We start from the raw sequence: 20,176 nt of genomic DNA, 5'->3' as shown, positions 1-20,176 counted from the left end.
TGTCATCGCAAAAACACTGAATTTCAAAAAATGAAAGCAGCAGAAACACCGCATGTCACCGTCAGTGTTAGCTGCGTATTTCTTCATTATATATAGTATACGTATACAGGAATTTCTCTATACTGAAGATTAAACTGCACAGAGTGGGAATTTGCCAAGCAGCCAGGAATCATGGGATGCATTTTTAATTAAGGTGGGGCCGTGAAGGCCACAACATGCAGTTAAACCAGCCTGGCATGAATAAGGTTCCAACACGTACCATCTGCCATCATCTTCTCAGTGGCATGCTGTCTTTCACAAGTGTTCGAGTTGTCCGATTACATCTCACTACGTTCATTTAGCAGGTGCAGGTTTTATCCAGTGACTTATAAAATGAGGAAGTGCATTAAAAGATCCATGGGAATGGGACAAAGACTCATGGGCTTCTCACAACCTTCTGATACTTGATCCAGTAGTTCGCCATTGTCTATATAGTAATGAAAATAAGAATTTTAGCTGTTCTGAATAGCTTTCATGAAAAAAAAATGCAAAGGTTTGGTCATTTAAATTTCTTTGTTTTCCTAATTTTCTTGTTCCATGAAAAATCATGAAATGTATTACAAAGTGTACAAGAAGTAGTAATAATGGAAGAGAAGACTAGCTGTTACTGATAGCTTGGGCCAGTTCTACGCTGGGGCAAGAGAGGGCAGCGCCCCCTTAACAAATGTCCTGCGCCCTTATATCAAACTTTGAGAATGTGGACCAGATTTACTACAGCAGTTCTGTTTCTGCGCAGATCCCCACTCCGCCTCCCCCCAGCTAAACATCCAATCACTATTAATATGCAAATTAGCTGCTGTCAAGTTTCTCAGCTGGGCGTACACTGTGCGGTTTTAGAGCCAATTCCTCGAGTCCGGCCGAATCGCCGCTTGGTCGTTCATCGTACACTGTACAGTGTACACGTATGATCACCATTCACCCTCTCGAGTCGGCCGGACACTCATATTAAGGTTAAGGTGCAAATACAGAACTAAAGTACAAGTATCAGCACATGGAATCTTGGCTGGTTCAGCTGTGGCAGACACACAAGGTCTCGCCTGCTTATCATGACTGGAACAACAAGGAGAAAAGTTCATTAAAGTGGTAAATCGAAAAGGTTTCGCTGCCTCTTTTTTTCTGTGTAGGCAATGGCCAAAGCAGCACGTTTCACTTTGTTCAACATCACTACTGAGCTGGGTGTTAACCCAACAACAGGAAACGACGAGGAAAAATCGCAGTGTAACTTGTGGGATTTAACTAAATCAAATTTATAGTTTGTTAAATGTTTGTGTATGGCATATCATCTGAAAACAGGTTTGTTCATCAAACAGCGTGAAGAATAGTTTTATTTCAGCAGAGGAACAGAATGTGTTAACTTTTTATTTGAAAAGAGGAACAGTTCTCACTCTGTAGAGACTGAATTCATTAACATTCTCTCCTCTTTAACTAGAAAAGTTTTCATTTATCTAAAAACATCTTTCTTTAAAAGTATTTCATTAAAATTAGGAATCTGTTTTAAAAGATCGGCATGTGTGAAGACACGTTCCACAAGGGGATTGTCAGAGGCCAGGGGGTATGGATGTTAGGTATGTCATCAACAGAGAGGAGAACGGACGGGCGGGGGAAGGCATAATTCATAAAAACATTTTCTTCACATTGACAGGTCATCAATCATTTCTGACATAAAGTGTCTTAGGACTACTAGCAGGCGGTAAATGCGAATTGCGCCAGGACAACACTACACCAGGCTATTGAAGTAAATGTGACACAAGCCACTGTGAACTAGGAACAAGGTCAAAGGTTAAAAATGCTGTGGGTTTGAAGGAGGAATGAACCTTCTATGCGATGATCACCAGTAAATGTGCTCCAGCCAGGGCAGGCACTGGACCACATTAGGGCTGTAACAATGAATCGATTAAATCGATAAAAATATTTGATTATTAAAAAAAAAAAGATTAGTTTTCTTACCCCATTGGCAGATCATTTCGCTTGTTTTAAGCAAACAATCACTTCATTTTGAGATGTCTTATGCTATTTCATGTGGCTAGTAAATGTATCTTGATTTAAGATTTTTTAGATATTTGGACTGAAAACTGGACAAAACTACTAAGTTTTTTTGTAGTGTATATTCTGTGCTTTGTCCCATATAGGTTATTATTGACAAATATATGTGTGTGTTGTACTTTTTTATTTAATTTTAAAGTTATTTTATAGCACTTGGTCATCTTAAGATGTGTTTAAATGTGGTGTATAAATGAACCTTGCACTTACTACATTGATGTTAATAATTTAATGAATAAGCTTCAAGTGAGCTTGAGAGAGAGAGAGAGAGAGAGAGAGAGAGAGTAAGTGTGTGTGTGTGTGTGTGTGTGTGTGTGTGTCTGTGTGTCAGTGTGAGAGTTTGTGAGGGTGTGCGTTTGCGAGTGTGCACTGCAGGTGGTGGTAGTAGCCTAGTGGGTAACTCACTCGCCTATGAACCAGAAGACCCAGGTTCAAATCCCACTGACTACCATTGTGTCCCTGAGCAAGACACTTAACCCTTTTGATCCAGGGGGACTGTCCCTGTAACTACTGATTGTAAGCTCTGGATAAGGGCGTCTGATAAATGCCGTAAATGTAAATGTAAATGCAGTGCAGTGTAGAGAACAAGTTCTGACATTCAAACAAATCCTGTTAAATTTTCTAATTTGTATTGTTCTTTTTTATAAATTATTTATCATTCTGGCAGCTCAGGTGGCACTTTATTTAAAAAAAGTCTATATATTTGGCAGATGTAAAGCATACATGTGTATGTTTTTTGTGTTAGTCCATTTTTATTTTATTGTATTATTATTATTATAATAGCCCAAGGAGCAACATGTTTGTGCACTTTCTAAAAATTTTGGTTCTATTTTTGGATAAAGGGTTGGAAATGAATGCTTTTCTTGTTTTTTATCCGATTCTATGATTAATAAAAAATAATCGTTAGTTGCAGCCCTAGACCACATCAAGAGCACGCCACGTCACACTGTCGATGTTACTAATAAGATACAGTTACCTGGCAGTCTAGTAGTACGGCTGCCTTTATAATAGCATGGTAAACCAAGACATTCTTCAAATAATTTCACAAATTATGCAAACTATTTTTTTTTACCTTGGCACTGGAATCCTTGCTTTCCAATTCCCCTATAAAATGGAGAAGGAGCACAGTGGTCAGTAATTATGTTATATGAATATCAAAATCCTAGAAAGGCCTAGTTTTTTAAATACGGTGCTTTTTGATACCTTGGAACGACTTAGGATAGGTTTTTGTCTGTGCATTTTCTCTTGCCCGCATTTGTACCAGCCTATGAGGACAATGTGTGACTGAACTGACACTGCAGTCTTGTGCCATACAAACCATTCTATTTTATTAGTAAGGAAAAAAAGCATTAAATACCATTACATTTCCCACTTGTGGTACTAATAAAGGATCATCTTATCTTATCTTATTACAAAATAGGTTGTTGTCAATCGTTAATGTGCAACAGTCTATCAATGTTGAACATCTTCAAACTTGCTTTGAAGAGGCTGATTATGGAGAATCTCTGAGTTGAGGGTTATGAGGTGAAACTCACTCACCAGATGAAGTCTTTGCAGTGGCTGCAGAACGTCGGCTGCTTAAAAAACGTGGGAACGAACATGTGGCTTTTAACTTCGTACACGTTTTTCTGCCGCAGAGCTCCTTTCCTGGCGAAACGTTTGGCGACGCTGTCGTAGTCAGCCATCACGAGAGTGGAGGCGAGAAGCGCAGCGCAGGCACGACTCCGACTCCGAATCCGACTCCGACTCCGGGCAACTGAAGCGGATCTCTGCCGCGCGCGCCGCTCAGCGCTCGCAACGTGACGTCAGCGGAGCCCGCGGCGTTTATAGAGAACAGCGCCAAGGCCTGGACACACCCCTCATTATGGGTGAAAGTGATCGGCACAGCAACCAGTGCACACAGTGACATGTGGAACCTTAGGATTCGAACACTCAACTTAAAAAAGTTCACCTCAGAACACCTCTTTTTTGTTTGCAATGCCACACATATTTTTTGGAATGATTTTCAAAATTGGATAATGTGTAAAAAAATCAATTCCACCTTTGAGCTTTGAGATAATAAGTTGGAGATGAAGAATCAGAATACAGTAATAATAACTTAATTCTTATGGCAAAATGTTTTATTCATAAGTCTCGATTTCTAAAAATCACCCCCGTTTTCGAGATTTTTGCAAATGAAATAAATTTATTCAAGAAAGTGCCCAATCATTATACCAGTATATAGACAACTTAATATAAGTCCTCTTGTAAGCAACAACGATCAGTGTTTTTGTTTTTTGTTTTTCATATTAAGCTATGTTTCTTCATTGAATAGTTTTTTTTTTATTTTTTGTTTATTAATTTAATTTATTTATTAATTGTTGTGGTGATATAGGTTGTAATATTTTGTACTATTTGTGCTCAGTTTACACTTAATATGTGAAATGTGCCTTGTAATTTGTAACACTAAATAAAAGGTTAATTGAAAAAAAAAAAAACCCTGAGCAGTGGGCAGCCATGACAGGCAGCCACCCGGGGAGCAGTGTGTGGGGACGGTGCTTTGCTAAGTGGCTTCCTTAACCGCTAGGCCACCACCGCCCCCTAACGTTCTTACAAACCTCACACATGCACCACATGTAACTCAAAAATGTAACGTGTGATACAATTCTAACAAGGAGCTGCGAATAAGGAGCTAACGTCTGCGATGATGTAATTATACTATTAATTAAATTAATGGCTCAGTGCTTCCTGCCATTTTCCCAGGATGGTAAAATCCGCTGTCGATGTTCTGTCAGAATGTCCAGAGCTGTGGTCCCGTGGGCGGGACCAGCTGGGCAAGCCAGCCAATGGCAATGCTCTCTGCACTGTCCTCATTATAATATTAGCTCGCACATACACTGTTTTCCTCTCGACTCTATATACAAACGTCGCACATTCACCACTTTTTCCGCACACATATTACTATAGTTTTTCGCGCACATCACACATGACATTTTTGAAGAATATATAGTGCATGTGTGAGGCCCTACGGGGCGCCTCATAATATCTATTTGTGCATATAGTCAAGTGCTGAAGCACTCAACACTCGATGTGCTACATTTATCTGCATAAATGACGTGACATGTGACAACATGTAAGTTTGTGAAGAGTACAATTAAAACAACACAAAACGGAAGCCAAAGGATGACACAGTAGTACCTGAGATTAGGTTCAATATTTGCTTTAAATTTTTTCTTTGCAGCTTTTTATGGATTTTTATATTCAATAAGATATAATAATACTGTTGATAATACTGTCCCCATGCGACGTCATATTTTGACAATATGCAATGGGACAAGCAATTGCCAAGCACTTTAACTTGTAATAGATACAGCAATAAATTAACCATTTCTGCTTTCACTGGTCTAGTTGGAAACTGGCAGCGGACGTGACGTCACGTTGCCGCGGAAGTCGCCGACTTTCAACAGGCAAACAGCGGCGAGTTCGACTTCTATAAATCACGGTTCACTCTTCATTTTAATGTCGAGTTTTTATGCGACAGAAGACGAGTTCGCCGCCGCTTTATACCGATAATTTAGACTGTTTAAATGATTCCAGACTGCTCGGGTACGGTCTTTTATCTGAAGAGGAACCTGTAACCCGGGGATGGCAGTGACAACATGTCTCATGTCTGCTTCTCTTGCTTCGCGCAGGGGACCATGAGCCAGCAGGACGACACCTGGGAGAATCTCGATTCGCAGTTTGACCATCATCTGGTGGACATGAAGCCACACTTCCTGAAGGTTCCTAATCGATCAGGTATTTCGTTTCCCTTTGGTCAGATGGTCGTTGCTGTGGTGTATTTCTCCCAGTTCTGCGCTAGTGTTTACACACGATCCTTTGACTTTAGTGTGTAAATGTTATAATATATAGCTGCTGCTATACCAGTTCTTTACTAAGAGTTAAAAAGACATCCTATGGACATTTGTGCCCTTCAGTTCAGCTTATATTTTATTTTGTTTTTTTTATATTATGTAAACTTTTGACTCAGTTCATTAATTATCTATGCTACACAAAAACTGATTTAGTTAATGTCCCATTTTATTATGGACTACTAGCCTTAAATTTCACATTTTTATATTTGTCCACCAGATAGCCTGACTTCTTCCTTCTCAACACATGCAGCCTAGTTTAACACTTTATATCTGTAAGGGCACCTTCCAAATGAAATATTTACTGTGTATCAATATTGATTTGGATTTATGGGAAGAAGTGTCCACCTTAAAAAGAATAATCATCAAATACACATTGTCATTGTGAGACACTGCAGCACAGCACACGGTGACACAACGAAACGTTTCCTCTGCTTTTAACCCTCGGTGAGCAGTGGGCAGCCATGACAGGGGCCCGGGGAGCAGTGTGTGGGACCTCTGCGGCTCGGAATTCGTACCTGCAACCTTCCGATTACTTTTCCTTACGCTAGGCCACCACTGCCCCCATTGACATGTCTTCTATGGAAATATTCTGGATTTGTTTTGTTTTTTTAAATCTATCACTGCAAAAGAATAAATGCTGCATCAAAATCAGTGTTGCTGCTCATTATTGACCCATCATCAAATTCTACTAGAAATGTATTTTGTGGAAATCGTTGCAGCTCGTTAATGGGGATGTTTTGCGCTTGTCAGAACGGCAGCAGTGTGCTCTGTGGATTAAGAAATTGTGTGATCCAGTGGCATGTGGATCCGGGGTAACTGGTCGGAAAAACCGGAACATGTACGCGTGGCTCCTGTTGCACATGCTCAGAAGAGGTGTTCTGGAGGCACCATTCACACACAAGCCTGAAGCGGGACTACTCAAAACCTTACCTACATATATGGTAAATGCCCTCTGTTCTTATTCAAATGCATGTTCACTGTTAGTCGTGTATGTACTTCAAGTTTATTGTGCAAAGTACGATGTACCAAGAACAATGAAGTTCTTGACTACCATCTCAACAGATAGGACATAGAAGACATCATAGTGCAACAACATACCAGAATAACTGAATAACAGCCTATAATACACACAGTAATGGGTGGATATCTGTATGAAGATATGTAAATATGACTGTATGAAATTAAATCAATATCTAAATAATTAAGGAAGCTTTTTTTTTTTTTTTGAAACATAAAGTTGTTGTTGCAGTGCAATGTTAAGTGTTATGTGCTACAGCATTACACAGGAAATGAAGAGACAGAATGTTATTGCCCAGAGAAAGAAAAAGAAAAGCCTGTGTGTTGAATTACCATCTGTTGAAGAGTCTTACAGCACTTGGGTAAAAGCAGATTGTAAAATGTATCGTGCACGTGTCTCCTGCCAGCTGCCCTAAACAACCGCGCTTATTCTACAGACATGTTGTTAACAGAACAGTGAAAGGATTTTTTTCCATATTCAGCATGAATTAACATGTGTTATAAACCCGAGACTGATTTGATGTCCTCTAACATTCTCTAGTCCATCTACTTTGATGAGCCACTGCACAGCAGGCCTGTGGAGAAGGAGCCATGTGCAGTGCCTGAGTGGGTGTGTGGTGAGCTCCAAGACTCCTGCAGGTAGGAAGAGAAGGACCAAAGGACCAGATCCATACCATGGCAAATATCCATTCATGTTACTTACTGTCTCTAATATACCAGAAAAGTGAAATTCATTTGCATCAATTAGTGTAAATACTATCAGCAGGAAAATTAAGTGTTATTCACTTCACTTCACTTCTTGCTAATGTGGTATATATATTGCCACTTTCCAGGTGGAAAGTTCTGTTTGTTTTATGTAGTTATATATATATATATATATATATATATATATATATATATATGTGTGTGTGTGTGTGTGTGTGTGTGTGTGTGTATATATGTATGTGTGTGTGAACATGTGCGTTGTGCTTTGAAAAGGAAAACTGCATATGAGGAGAAGTTGCCCCCTGGGCCCAAGACCTCCAGCCCACTGAGGAAATCTAACAGAGAGGAGCATGAATTGGTGAGACACCTGAAATTTGAAAATGAGACTTTTGTTTTATTTAGTTGGCCCAGTTTAGTTATCAAAGTGGATCTACCCCAAGCACGGAGGTCTCCTAAAAGCAATAGAGTGTAATATTGGCACATTCATTTCACACTTTTATAGCTTCATATTTAAAACCACGTCTTTAAATGGACTTGCGAACACTTTCCCAAGATTAACACCAGTTTTAAATCTGAACGTATATATTTATTCCAAACTTGCATATGTGTATACTGGCAGAGGTGTCTGACATTCACCGAAAGGTTAGGTAGGAGGGAGGTAGTGACCCTTTTCCACATAGGTACTATTTGTTTTACTCTTAAATGGGGGTAATTTTTGGAGCTGTTAGTCCATCCTCTCTGCTGGCAGATGCAGACCCTCAAGGCATTGGTGTGGGATGAATCTATGGCCAAGATCCCTCAAGCTCAGCACAGACTCTTCTTTTTGGCAGATACATCCCAGCAGCAGGTTCCAGAGTAGTGTGAAGAGACAAGAGACAAGGGCAAGTTAGGATGGTTTTAACTGGTATGATAGTTGTATGTAATGTACATTGTAATGTACATGAAGGCTGTTCGAAAGCAGGAGAGCTCTGTAGCAAAAGACACAGGTCACCAGTTTATTTTTTTACCACCAGCTGCTACTCCTACACTCATTGCTGTGTGTGTGTGTGTGTGTGTGTGTGTGTGTGTGTGTGTCAACCTAACCCAATCCATTTCAGACACATGGCTGTGCATGATTTTGTGTCCATTCTCTCATTATTAATTATCTTTATTGTTTTATCATCCTGCCCTACTCATCTTAATTACTTGATTCTTTATTTTCATTGTTGTTGCATGTAATTAATTGCTCCCCCTCGCAGATTCAAATGCCCTGGCATCACCGTGAGAAGTCTACTTTGCTGTCTCCGGTAAGTGTGGTAGAACAGCCCAATACTCTTTAAAGAGGAACATCTCTCATCTATCGCTTCATTTTACTCTCGTCATCTGAACAGATCCGCCCCAGATCAGCCCAGGGGAACACCAGCAGCTGTGTGAACGAGGAGCAAGAGAGAGAGGTAGGACTGTAAGTAGTCACTATTATGCAGACTACCCTCCGGGTAAAAAAAAGATCACTAATTGGGATGGTAAATGATGACCAATGTGGAATGCTAGTCTAACCACAATCTATGGAAGACATAAAAAGAAAACATTAATGAAGTAACGTGCCCAACACTTTGAATTTTAAAATAGTTTAAATCAAGCAAGTAAATCTCATGACCAAAAAACATCCGTTTCTTAAGTAATATTAGTAATATTTAGATGAACATAACCAAAGTTAAAACTGTTTACATGAACTCTTCTAATTTTTCCTTGGGAGAAAAGTAATATGGAAACTGTAGTAATTCTTCCAGCTTTCATATTACAATTTGTGCAATATTGTACGTTATTCTCTTTGTGGGAGCACACATCCAGATATGGTATAGCCTCTGCATTTAACCATCATTGATTTGTCAGCCAATGCAAATCTGCTAATTGTTCTGTGAGAGCTACATTGTCCTAGTCTCACTGGTATCTCGCTCTGTTTTTCTCTAGGCAGAACTGGTGGCCAAAGTGTTGGAGGTCCGGCATCAAGAGGAGAAGCTCCAATTGCAGCAAAGGCATGATTCAGATGTGCAGAAGGTAAATAACCGTATTTGTAGTTAGAAGAAGGTTATTCTGTTTAGTTTTCTTTGTTCCATTTGATATCTGTATATGCTCCAGCTAGGGTTGGGGAAAAAATAACAGAATAGTTTTACACTCTATATCACATTACATAATATGTATCTTGTTTCATTGAAATGTAATTTAAATCTGCCCCTTTATTGCATAAAATTACAACAGTTTTGTGTATCTCCATCTCAATTTAATGTCTCTGAAATGTTATTCCATACGGTGCCAGGAGAGTTGTCTGGTTAGGCGGGGAGCAGAGGTGTCTGCTTTGACAGGACAGAGAAGCGAACCTCAAAAGCGAAGTCTGCTTAACACATACTTTAGGATCACAATATAGCATTTACTACATCCCACATGGAACAAGCCAAGATACCTCGGGTATATTCAATTTATCACCGGCCCCCAAATTTTCTACACCATGCTATTCCAGATGACCTCAAACATCATCAAAAGTCCTAAAAGTAGATGATGAGACCCCTGTTTACAGCATATTGTTAAATATTTACTGCCATTTTCCCTTATTTTTCCATGTGTACTATATGTTACAAGTCTCTTGAATGTATTTGTTGTTGAAAACATATTTTTTCATTGTTGAGTTAAAAACACTAAAGAACGTTTTTATTCTGTTGTTCTCCATTCAGATCCTGGACCGTAAAAATGCAGAGATGAATGAAGTGAAGAGTGCATTCCGTAAAAAGCAGCTGGAGTCGGATGAGATAATACGGAAGCTGGAGAAGAAAGGTGAGTGAGTGGGTTTGCATATAGTCTGACTAAAGCACTCTTTACACCTATTGCCGTTTCTAGCCACTGCAGGACCATAGACAGGCTAGGGGAACTCGTATTAATATTAAATATTCTTACAAATTAGAATTTTTCATAGTAGGGGACCTTTAATCTGTTTTTTGATGTTCATTTTGATCTGTTAATCTTCAGTTCAGAGCCTGGTCCGTGAGTCTCAAGTCATCCGTGAGAACAAAGAGAAGCAGATCTCAGAGCTGAAGAAACTGTTGGAGCAGAGTGCCGACTCTCAGAGAAATGAGTCTGAGAAGAAGGTACGGTAGTCTGTGGAACACAAAGATGGACTGTCTGTGCCTCAGATGCGATTTTCCCTCATTTGTGTTTTGTAAGCTTGGCTAGCACATTAACTCTTGTCCATGCAGTGTGCCAGCAGGTGGCAGGATAGTATTTTATAGAGTATGCGCTGACTGCATAGCCTTAATGTTCAAGATGTTGTCCAACAGCTGCATGCGGCCATGGTGGAGATGGAGCAGGAAAAGTCTGAGTTGCAGAAGAAGCACACAGAAAACATTCAGGGGCTCCTGGAGGACACCAACCAGCGCCTTGCCAAGATGGAGGCAGAGTACACTACTCAGGCCCAAACAATGGTGAGTGGAGAAGCAACATCACCAATCCAAAATATTCTTCTCATGTCGTGTCTACACTCAGTTATATATAAAGCTTTAGTGCTATGTTGGACTCTGTGAGTCTTTGGAGTTTTGGAATGTCCATCACAGAGGACATTGTCTATGCATCTGTGGTGTTAGTCTGTTTGGTGACGTCAGTTTCTTAGTCTGTGAGATTACTTAGACACTTTCCATGAAAACCCACCTGATTTTGTGGATTATCTGAATTTCTCTACACGCAAAAGCACTGTATTCAAACCACTTCAACTTGATGTTGGGTGGTAGTAGCCTAGTGGGTAACACGCTCGCCTATGAACCAGAAGACCCAGAAGACCCAGGTTCAAATCCCACTTACTACCATTTTAACCCTAAATTGCTCCAGGGGGACTGTCCCTGTAACTACTGATTGTAAGTCGCTCTGGATAAAGGCGTCTGATAAATGCTGTAAATGTAAATGTAAAATGTAAATGATGTTACCTGGCAGAAAGAGGCATGGCACAATAGAGGTTAAAAGGATGAGAAGTTTCTAATTTATTAACCCCAGTAGATTATTATTGCAGTTACATGTAAATATTGTACGTAAAAAAACAAACCAAAGTGAAAGACTGGAGCAAAATATAGAAAAAGACAGAACAGCGTGAACCAAGCTTCTGAGACATCACCTGATCCAGGAGAAAAATAGGAGGAGAGAAAAGACACGAGATCCGGAAGGCCCGGTTCTGATGGAAAAGAAGCTCAGAGAAAAAGTGCCCGCTACCACACGTGAACATGCTTTATACACCTGACCTACAAGAAGCTGTCACAGACCAGTCAGGACCTGTTGTTTCTGACGTCACGTCCCCGTGTGTCTTCCGTCTGGGGAAGACAAAGAGAGCAGGCGGTCCCGACGGCCGGCGCCTTGCACCTTTGGCTCGGGGGGAGGGCTGCCAAATGCTGCAATGCCGTCCGACAAAGACATGTAAATCCAAGGTGTTGAACCTCAATTTAAAACAAAAGCGCAGAAACGCCATGGTCCTGCGACGTCCCATCTTACACTCTTATTGTGCACAACGTTTTTTTCCTGAGCTAGAAACCTTTGGCTTTGTCCTTCCCATGTGAAGTTAGCCCATGCGACAATTGCCGATCACGCTTAAGAACGCTTAGTCTGCATCAACAGCTTGTGGTTTCCTTCTTTTTGTGCAACAGGATCACGTCGTGCGGGAGCTAGAGACCCGTGTGAAGCAGCTGTCTACGGAGGTGGAGAATGGAAGTGCCCTGCGCAAGAGGCTGACCCAAGAGAAGTCAGAGTTGGAGATCCAAATTGCTGGACTTGACGCCGAGCTGCAGGAGGACAGTCGCAGGTTTGCTGCTAGTCAATGACGGGCTCTGCAATTCTGCTCGAAGACCAGTGGTTGGTGACCGATGAGGTTGCGTTGCCTCAAGACACTCCTTAAATAAGCACTTTCGCTTACGGAATAGATCTAACGTTACTGGGTTCATAATTAAACTAAAAACTTCAGGGAAATTAAACACATTTATCGGAGTGTGGTCTGACAAGACCTCATTATTCCTAATTTGCTTCTTAAATTTACAACTTTTTTACCCTTTGTTGACCAGCAGATTCTTTCTGGTGTTAAGTAATGCAGATGATTGGTCTACTCGTGGACTAAAGAAGATTTATCTTGCCATTTGAAAAGTGTTCACCTTCTTGCTTGCAGTGTAATGAGTTTCTTGAGTTGATTGAATTAAGAATACACAAAACACTTTACACTTCACTTGTGTTTTTAGAATGTCTGGGGGAAAAAATTTAGACTGAAAATGTACGAATTCTTTTACATGCTCAAAACAAGTGTAGACAGTAAAGCACCACAGTGAAAAAGCACCGTGTCAAAGCAATGTGCTGTTGTCTAAAAAGGTTTTATAATTTAATGTTTATATCAATGTAGTATATAAGTGCTCTTTTTCACTTTGCCCACTGTTACTGATCCAGTGGAATCTTGATGCTGATGATGTGTTTAGGATTGTGCTGCTCCAGCACGAGAAGGAGCAACTGAGCAAGCAACATGAGGAGACCCTGCACCGTCTACAAGTTAAACATGAGGCAGACCTGAGCCTCTGTCAGAAAGAGCACACACTCTCTGCTGCCAAGGTGTGACAGGCCTTTAGCCATTTTTGGTCTTTATCTAATGCTTTAAAAAAAAAAAAAAAAAAAGTCTACTAGTAACTCCCCAAATTTGCATTTCTGAGGATGTGCACTAATACGAGAGTGGGTTGCTCTGTCTGAAGGCATCTGAAGCGGTTGAGGACCTGGAGCGGACGGTGGCTCAGCTCCGACAGTGTTTACAGGACCGTGAGCTCCAGAAGAAGCAGCAGCTACAGGTGACTGATACACTCTGCACAGTGACAGAATATTTTGTGGCTGCGTTTTGCGGGTGGACGACTGGATGCAATTTGTTTTTATGTTTTCAGGATCAAGAAAATAGGTTCCAGAATGAGCTGGTAGAACTACGGCATAAGAGTGAGAAGAAGGTTGGAGATCTTTAATTATAAATTTATATTATATATTTTTTTGTTAACTTCTTGCCAAGTAAATTTGGTGAACATTAAACATATAGCTCAGTTGGAACTACAGTATGTATATTGGTAGTGAAGGTAAATTAGCAGTAAAATACCCATAATGCCCTTAATCTTTTATTGATAGATGGGCGACAAACCTTAATAAATGTGCAAAGATAGATACCTACAGCAATAAGGTAATTCAGCTGTTCTTCTATGCTTAAGATTTACATTAATTATAAAATTTCTCCCATAAAAGTTATGTTTGGCTGAGATTGGAAAGAAGGTTTTGATGTAACATGTGAGTGAGAGTTTGGAATCTAGTGTGGTTGTGGTTTTGTGTATGAAGTTATGTGATGCGGCTTCTGTTTGGGGGGAGGAGATGTACTGTGAGGCTCACAGAGAGATTCCTTCATTAACAGGCTTTAAAACTTCAGACTGAGCTGGAGAAAGAAAAGACAGACGCCAAAAACAGAGAGGCATGCCTTCAGCGAGAAGTCAGGTAAACTTCAGGACAATTGAATTTCTGAATGGCATAAGCAAGAAATGTTATCTATATTGTTAAATAATTCTGAACCTTTGGGAAATTTCTATGTTTTCTGATAATTTCAAGTAATCTTAAAACTAAGATAGTTCATGCATACACTTAAAAATGTAGTAGAGTGGGAATTGTGTGTGTGTTTCTGCTGACAGGGACAGAGACCAGCAGCTGATGGATCAGGGTAGGCAGGCTGAAGTAGGACTGCAGAATCTGAGGACACAGGTACAGTACACCTTACCTCAGACTCAGCCATGAACTTTAGACAACTGACTGACTGTGCGGCTTGTGGATGACAATTCTCCCGGAGACACTCAGGGTTAAGTGTCTTTCTTAGGGACACAATGGTAGTCCTGCTGGAATCTCTGTGTCTCAGTGTTGTATTACCCGTGTTATGTGCAGTAAAATATTTTTATAATGTGTGACAGCACTGCCTCCTTGTTTTCACAGATGGACAAGGTAGAGGAGGATTTAACTCGATCCAAAGCACTTAGAGAGAAACAGTCAAAGGAGTTCTTCTCTCAGCTGCAGGAGGTCAAGCAGAGATATGAACAGCAGGTACAGTACTCTCAACCAACTTAAACTAGTAGCAGAACTGATAGTCCAACCTATACCATTGTAATAGCATACATAGTAATGGGCAGGTCCAAAGTTACCCTTCAAGAAACAATATTCTGACTACGTCTGGAATTGTCACATTCTCTGGGGGCAGTGGTGGCCTAGCGGTTAAGGAAGCGGCCCCGTAATCAGAAGGTTGCCGGTTCCCGATCCGCCAAGGTGTCACTGCCACTGAGAAAAGCACCGTCCCCACACACTGCTCCCCGGGCACCTGTCATGGCTGCCCACTGCTCACTCAGGGTGATGGGTTAAATGCAGAGGACAAATTTCACTGTGTGCACAGTGTGCTGTGCTGCTGTGTATCACATGTGACAATCACTTCACTTTCACTCTGCAGCTCCTCAGTTGGTCAAACTTCTTCAGACATTATAATCAAGCAGACAATGTTGAGATCTGATGCTACGAAGGTCCTGGATTGGCTCCAGTGAGTCACTTACAGATATAAAGTGCTTTATTGGTATGCATGTCAGCATGGGCTATGTAGACTCTGAAACAATCAAGATGATAATATATTAAACCAGCGGTAATTATCCCCTAGTTGTGGCAGAAGCTAATTATTTGAATTAAAGGGGCCAAGACGCCATATGATCAACTGTTGAATATTCCTGATGTCACCTAAACAGTTGTTAGTAGAAATCACTTAACCAACATGTCCAATTTGCGTCATTTTTTATTTAGTGGCAGCTTATCAATAAATGCTACCGAGCATGCTATTGAGTTTATATCCTGTTTAAAGTGGCAAAAAGTTATAATTTTCATATTCAGAAAACCTATTTAATCCATTATTGGGTGTAAACAAACGTATTTATTTCATGTCTATTTTGACCTTTACATACTTCATCACTGTCTTTCCCCACTTGTATGGAGATGCTGGATATGATCTTGACACACAAAGTTTGGTTGATGATAAAAGACTTGCTTTTTGTCTAGATTGTGGAGCTTAAACTGCAGCATGAACAGGAGAAGACATACCTTCTCCATCAACATAATACTGAGAAAGACAGCCTGACCCAGGACCACAAACTGGAGCTCCAAAGCCTTGATAAGGAGTCAAGAGCCTCCATGATCCAGCATGAAGCTCAAATCCAGAAGTGGAAGAAAAGCAATGAACAGGTGTTTTTTTTTTTTAGGATTATAGTATTTGATTAAAAAAATTAATCATATTGATTATGATTATTCAGTGATCATATAGGCCTTTTTCCCCTCAACTTAATTCAATAAAAAAATTATTATCACAAATAATTCTTGGCTTTGATGATGCTATCATCAATATCCTAGAGCATTCCTAGACGACGACTGCTTGTTTAAACCCCACTATGTTTACACTATTTGCGTAATGTTAGTTCTAGCTGTTTTAGTACAATGTATTTCATTTCTCTTAATAAAGTAAAACATTGTTTCATGTAAATACATTCAGTCTTTTTTTTCTTATATGCTTTTTTTGAGAATTAAAATAATTTCCCTTATTAAATAATGGAAAGTAAAGTGAAACCTAAAAGTATTGAAAAAATGGTTAATTTCGGTAGCGGTACCCATCCTCTGTCTTTCCTCCGTCCCATGTCTCGTCAGCGTGTGCTGGAGCTGGAGCTGCAGCTGCAGGCGGCGCGTGAGGAGCTGTTGCAGGCTCACGGCCAGCGGAAGCAGCAGCTGGTGGAGATCGGGCTGCTACGGGAGGAGGAGCGGCAGCGCACCGCGCAGGAGCAGGAGGCGGCGCTGGGGCGACTTCGGAGTGAGATGGAGCGCGCTCGCCATGACCTGGAGCGGACCCACGCTGCAGAGAGAGAGCTCGCCTTGGAGAAGGTGTGTCCCTGACCGGCACTGGTGGCTTGTAGCTTCTTGTTTCTTTACTCTCTTGACGTGATTTACCTGTTTTTGTATCCAGGCCAACAGCAGGTTGATGAAAATGGAGAAGGAATACAACCAGAGACTGGCAAAGTCCGCTCAGGTTAACCATTAGAATCATGGTTGTATTATAGTCAACTTGTTTTCTTCACATTCTAAACATGTAATTTTTTGTATTTGCTTGCGTGTGTGTGTTTTCACATCTACAGATGATCGCGGAGCTGCAGACGTCTCTATGCTCCGTACGGGAGGAAGCCAAGCACACGCAACAGAATATGGAACGGCGGTTACAGGATGCATCAGCACTCTGGAAGGAAGAGAGGAGGAAATTGGACCAGGATTCAGACAGAACCAACAAGGTGAGTCATGGGTCTGTCCCGTGTATGGCCCAGCGTTTAGACATGTATGATGCAAGTTTCTTTTAAAATCTTGTAATCTGACCAGTCCTTTGCCAACCATTAATGAAACGAATGCTGAATCCCACGACCTTTTCTCTGTCCTGCTCAGGCTACACAGCAGAAGGTGGAGGCATTGCAGAAGCAGCTACATGCCACAGAAAAGAAACTGATGATCAAAGAGATGGAACATCAGGAACAGGTATAATTATCTATCAGTCTGTCGCTCGGTGGACTGGTACAAATGATTTTGTGACACTTTCATGCCTAAAGCATCAACTCCAAGTAGTCCTGACTGGCAAGTAAGTGTATCAATGGCTTAATATGCCTTTCATTTCTCAATAGAAGGTCATATTCAATAAAAATAAACTTGTCAATATGAATCAGTTTTATGTGTGTAGTTGAAACATGCCTTTAATAGAATTATTGAATAGTTGAGTTTTGTTTGATGACCTGTCTAGGTTTGGGTTAAGGACAGTAATTAATAATGAAGGTGTGACCATTAAAATCCAAAAAAAGAGAAAAGAATGGTTCATCTGAATTTGGAGTATTACAGTAGTACCCAGTAAACTACACAAACCTATCTAGAAGATAAGCATTAATTTAAAAGGGATGATTAAAGGGATGTTTGTACTTAAAGAATTTTGGACTCCAGACAATAAAAGGCAACAGTCTATAGCTTTAAATGATAATGATGAGAGAGGCGGGACGAGGAGGAGAGTGGCCTATAGAAGTCATCGGGCATTCACAGAAATGACATCAACATCATTCGCCTACCACAATGTTTGGTGCTAGCTGGAAGTCATGTAATAATCTCACAAAGGGAAATGTTTATGATAGGGGACCTTTTAAAGCTGCTTAGGTGTGGCAATTATGGTAATCTGAAGGTCTCTTGGAGGGTCTGTAATCTGAATCAAGAACCTCAAGTAGAATATTATCTCCTATGCGTGGTTCTCCATCGGAACAGCCGCACAGAGGACTGAGCTCCACAGGGTCACCCAAGGTCACCCAGTGGATAGACAGCAGGCGACTGAGAAGCAATCACCATGGTGAATGCTGCTAAATGGTCAGCCTGTTCTAGTACATATTCTGTTTCACATTTGATAATGAACAAGTGCAATATGATGTATGTAGGAGTGGAAAAAACATTTTGTTGTCATGGACCTTTTGGGAACTTATTTATGTCCATTTTTATTGTAGTTTTTACTTGAGTTAATTTTGTTTTTCTTTTTTGTATTTTAATTCAAAATTGCACCTAAAAATATTCTGAGACAAAAAATTACAGAAATTGGACCTAAAAGTTGATTTATGACTTCACCATGACTAAGAAAGTGTTTAAAAGCTGTGAAGTATTTGTGTTTCATCGCACAGCATGTATGTCACTTTTGTCAGCTAGAGATCTAGATCTGTCAATCCTAATAAGAAATAAGACAACCGTGTGGGAATAAAAATCTGTTTCTTCTCTCTCCAACTCCCACAGCTGACTAAGGTGTGGCAGGAGTGTGAATTGAGACTGAAGGGTCTGATGCCAGCAGAGCTCAGACAGGAACTGGAAGGAACCATCACTTCCCTACAGGCCCAGGTTAGATCAACCACCCCCACACACATATACAGGGGGACAATAAAATTAGCTATTACAAATGGACACAGAGACTGTGGCCGCCTACCAGGTCAGGAAGTGGACTCGTAACCAAAGGGTTGCTTGTTCAAATCCCGAACTGCCATGGTGCCGATGAGGTCCCGTCCCCACACGCTGCTCACTGGGCCCTTTTTCTCTGAATCTTGTGTTGGATGGTTATTTGCGAACTCCTGCACTAGTTGAATCTGAGCTTTATTGTCATTTCAGCTGCATACATGTTAGACAGTATGTATTTAACTGCGCTGTGATTTGCAGGTGAACTTTCTGCAGAAGAGAGCTGCCTTGCTGCAGGAGGATCTCAATGCAAGGCGAGAGCACACATCACAATTACCTGTGTTTTTCATTCATATTTACTCATTTGGGGGAAATGGTAGAACTAGTGAAAAAAACCTTGTGCAAGAATATTTTATTTAAAAATTCAGTTTCATTAAAAGGGAAAAAGCTGAACATGGAGTTACTGAGCTGGCTGAAACAAGTTCTGCTTCGAACATTTGTCAGTGATATACCTCCCAATTAAATTCACATCACATGTTGTGAACGTCCTTAACACATCATAAATTAGCTTAATCTCATCCACACCATGTAGGATTCTTAGCCAATCAAAAAAAATGTACATAAGTAATCACACTCTCTGCTCATGCAATTGTGTTTGTAGGTAGCAGCAAGTCTGAGGAGCGTCTTTGATGCAGAAGTGGGACTTTCACACTTTTTTTATGACATTCTTCACAACAGTCTTTGTTATACATAAACTAAAGATGTTTTAATAAAACCTCCCTTATTGTGTGTGTTTTCATATGTGCTGAAAACAGATTTCTGGGAGTGGATGTTTTAAAGCCCATCATGCCTGTGCAGAAAGTTCAGTTCACTGGGGTGCTGTTGATCAAGGGTAGATGGCCCAATTTTAATGGGATTGCGTTTGTGTGCGCGTGGTATGGTCTTATGCTGCACTTGTTCCCATGATTCTACAGATAAAAAAAAAAAAATGCAGAATCCAAGCTCTTTATTCCCCACACACTTTTAATCAGGATTTAAAAAAAAAAAAAAACTTTCCAATTACAGGTCCACTTAATTACCCACTAGGCCATGACTGGGTTACTCATCCTCAGGCCCAGCGCTTCTCCAACTGATGTCCAGTGTTGTAGGTGCAAGTCACAGTGCCGTAACATAACTAGAACTTGCCTTTTACGGTTTTCATAGTCACTTAGTATTCAGGTACCCTCTGGAAACACTTAGTGATGTTACCATTTTCTGATACTCTACAAGTTTAGGAAATTTGCATGTCTTCAAGCCCATATTATCACAGTTAATGTGGATTGCTTTTAAAAGGGCAACTTGGCCAGACCCCCAAGAAGCCCCAGTTATAATAACCCTTTGATATAGCACTGTTGCTTGGCCTGTAAACCCATTGTAATGGCAAAACAGGTTCAAAGTCAGTGCAGCGTGTT

The 20,176-nt window shown here is 40.5% G+C and overlaps 2 protein-coding genes and 1 non-coding gene across 6 annotated transcripts in view; 1 reads left to right on the top strand and 2 right to left on the bottom strand.

Annotated features, from left to right (window-relative positions):
* LOC114793804 (protein kinase C alpha type-like) overlaps window positions 1-3,841 on the bottom strand; it is a 33,214-nt gene extending 29,373 nt beyond the window's left edge. The window contains exons 1-2 of the mRNA XM_028985933.1: window positions 3,619-3,841; window positions 3,152-3,183 (exon numbers count right to left, since the gene is read on the bottom strand). Coding sequence (XP_028841766.1) covers window positions 3,152-3,183; window positions 3,619-3,764 — 178 coding nt within the window. The 5' untranslated portion in view covers window positions 3,765-3,841. The remainder of the gene's footprint in view (window positions 1-3,151; window positions 3,184-3,618) is intronic.
* Window positions 3,842-5,498: 1,657 nt separating this feature from the next.
* Window positions 5,499-19,514, top strand: cep112 (centrosomal protein 112). 4 transcript variants are annotated; one of them, XM_028986186.1, is made up of 26 exons: window positions 5,499-5,664; window positions 5,751-5,856; window positions 6,723-6,913; window positions 7,531-7,628; window positions 7,968-8,052; window positions 8,933-8,980; window positions 9,065-9,127; window positions 9,645-9,731; window positions 10,403-10,502; window positions 10,695-10,813; window positions 11,003-11,146; window positions 12,350-12,504; window positions 13,163-13,292; window positions 13,430-13,522; window positions 13,613-13,672; window positions 14,122-14,201; window positions 14,393-14,462; window positions 14,688-14,795; window positions 15,786-15,968; window positions 16,425-16,655; window positions 16,738-16,800; window positions 16,907-17,056; window positions 17,205-17,294; window positions 18,573-18,674; window positions 18,987-19,039; window positions 19,387-19,514. In XM_028986186.1, the coding sequence occupies exons 2-26, from the start codon at window positions 5,757-5,759 to the stop codon at window positions 19,388-19,390; spliced, it is 2,607 nt and encodes an 868-aa protein (XP_028842019.1). In that variant the 5' UTR covers window positions 5,499-5,664; window positions 5,751-5,756; the 3' UTR covers window positions 19,391-19,514. The 4 variants fall into 4 exon arrangements, with proteins under 4 accessions (XP_028842019.1, XP_028842018.1, XP_028842017.1 ...); XM_028986185.1 differs by having other exon boundaries at window positions 6,768-6,913; window positions 18,987-19,514; XM_028986184.1 differs by having other exon boundaries at window positions 18,987-19,514.
* A 521-nt stretch (window positions 19,515-20,035) lies between these two features.
* LOC114795033 (small nucleolar RNA SNORA50) lies at window positions 20,036-20,170 on the bottom strand. The gene has a single exon (XR_003750438.1). It is a non-coding gene; the product is annotated as a small nucleolar RNA SNORA50 (small nucleolar RNA).
* Between the last annotated feature and the right edge of the window lie 6 nt (window positions 20,171-20,176).

This window comes from Denticeps clupeoides, chromosome 7 (assembly GCF_900700375.1).
Source record: "Denticeps clupeoides chromosome 7, fDenClu1.1, whole genome shotgun sequence".
NCBI lineage: Eukaryota > Metazoa > Chordata > Actinopteri > Clupeiformes > Denticipitidae > Denticeps > Denticeps clupeoides.
The sequence above is the reverse complement of the archived record's forward strand: the minus strand, read 5'-3'. Positions and strand labels throughout refer to the sequence as shown.

What these genes read in the sequence shown, in the direction of transcription:
- cep112 (XM_028986184.1), top strand. Translation starts at nt 5,757, where the DNA reads ATGAGCCAGCAGGACGACACCTGGGAGAATCTCGATTCGCAGTTTGAC. An exon ending in GAAGGTTCCTAATCGATCAG is followed by an intron (nt 5,857 to 6,722) that starts GTATTTCGTTTC and finishes TGCGCTTGTCAG; the next exon opens with AACGGCAGCAGTGTGCTCTG. An exon ending in CTACTCAGGCCCAAACAATG is followed by an intron (nt 11,147 to 12,349) that starts GTGAGTGGAGAA and finishes TTTGTGCAACAG; the next exon opens with GATCACGTCGTGCGGGAGCT.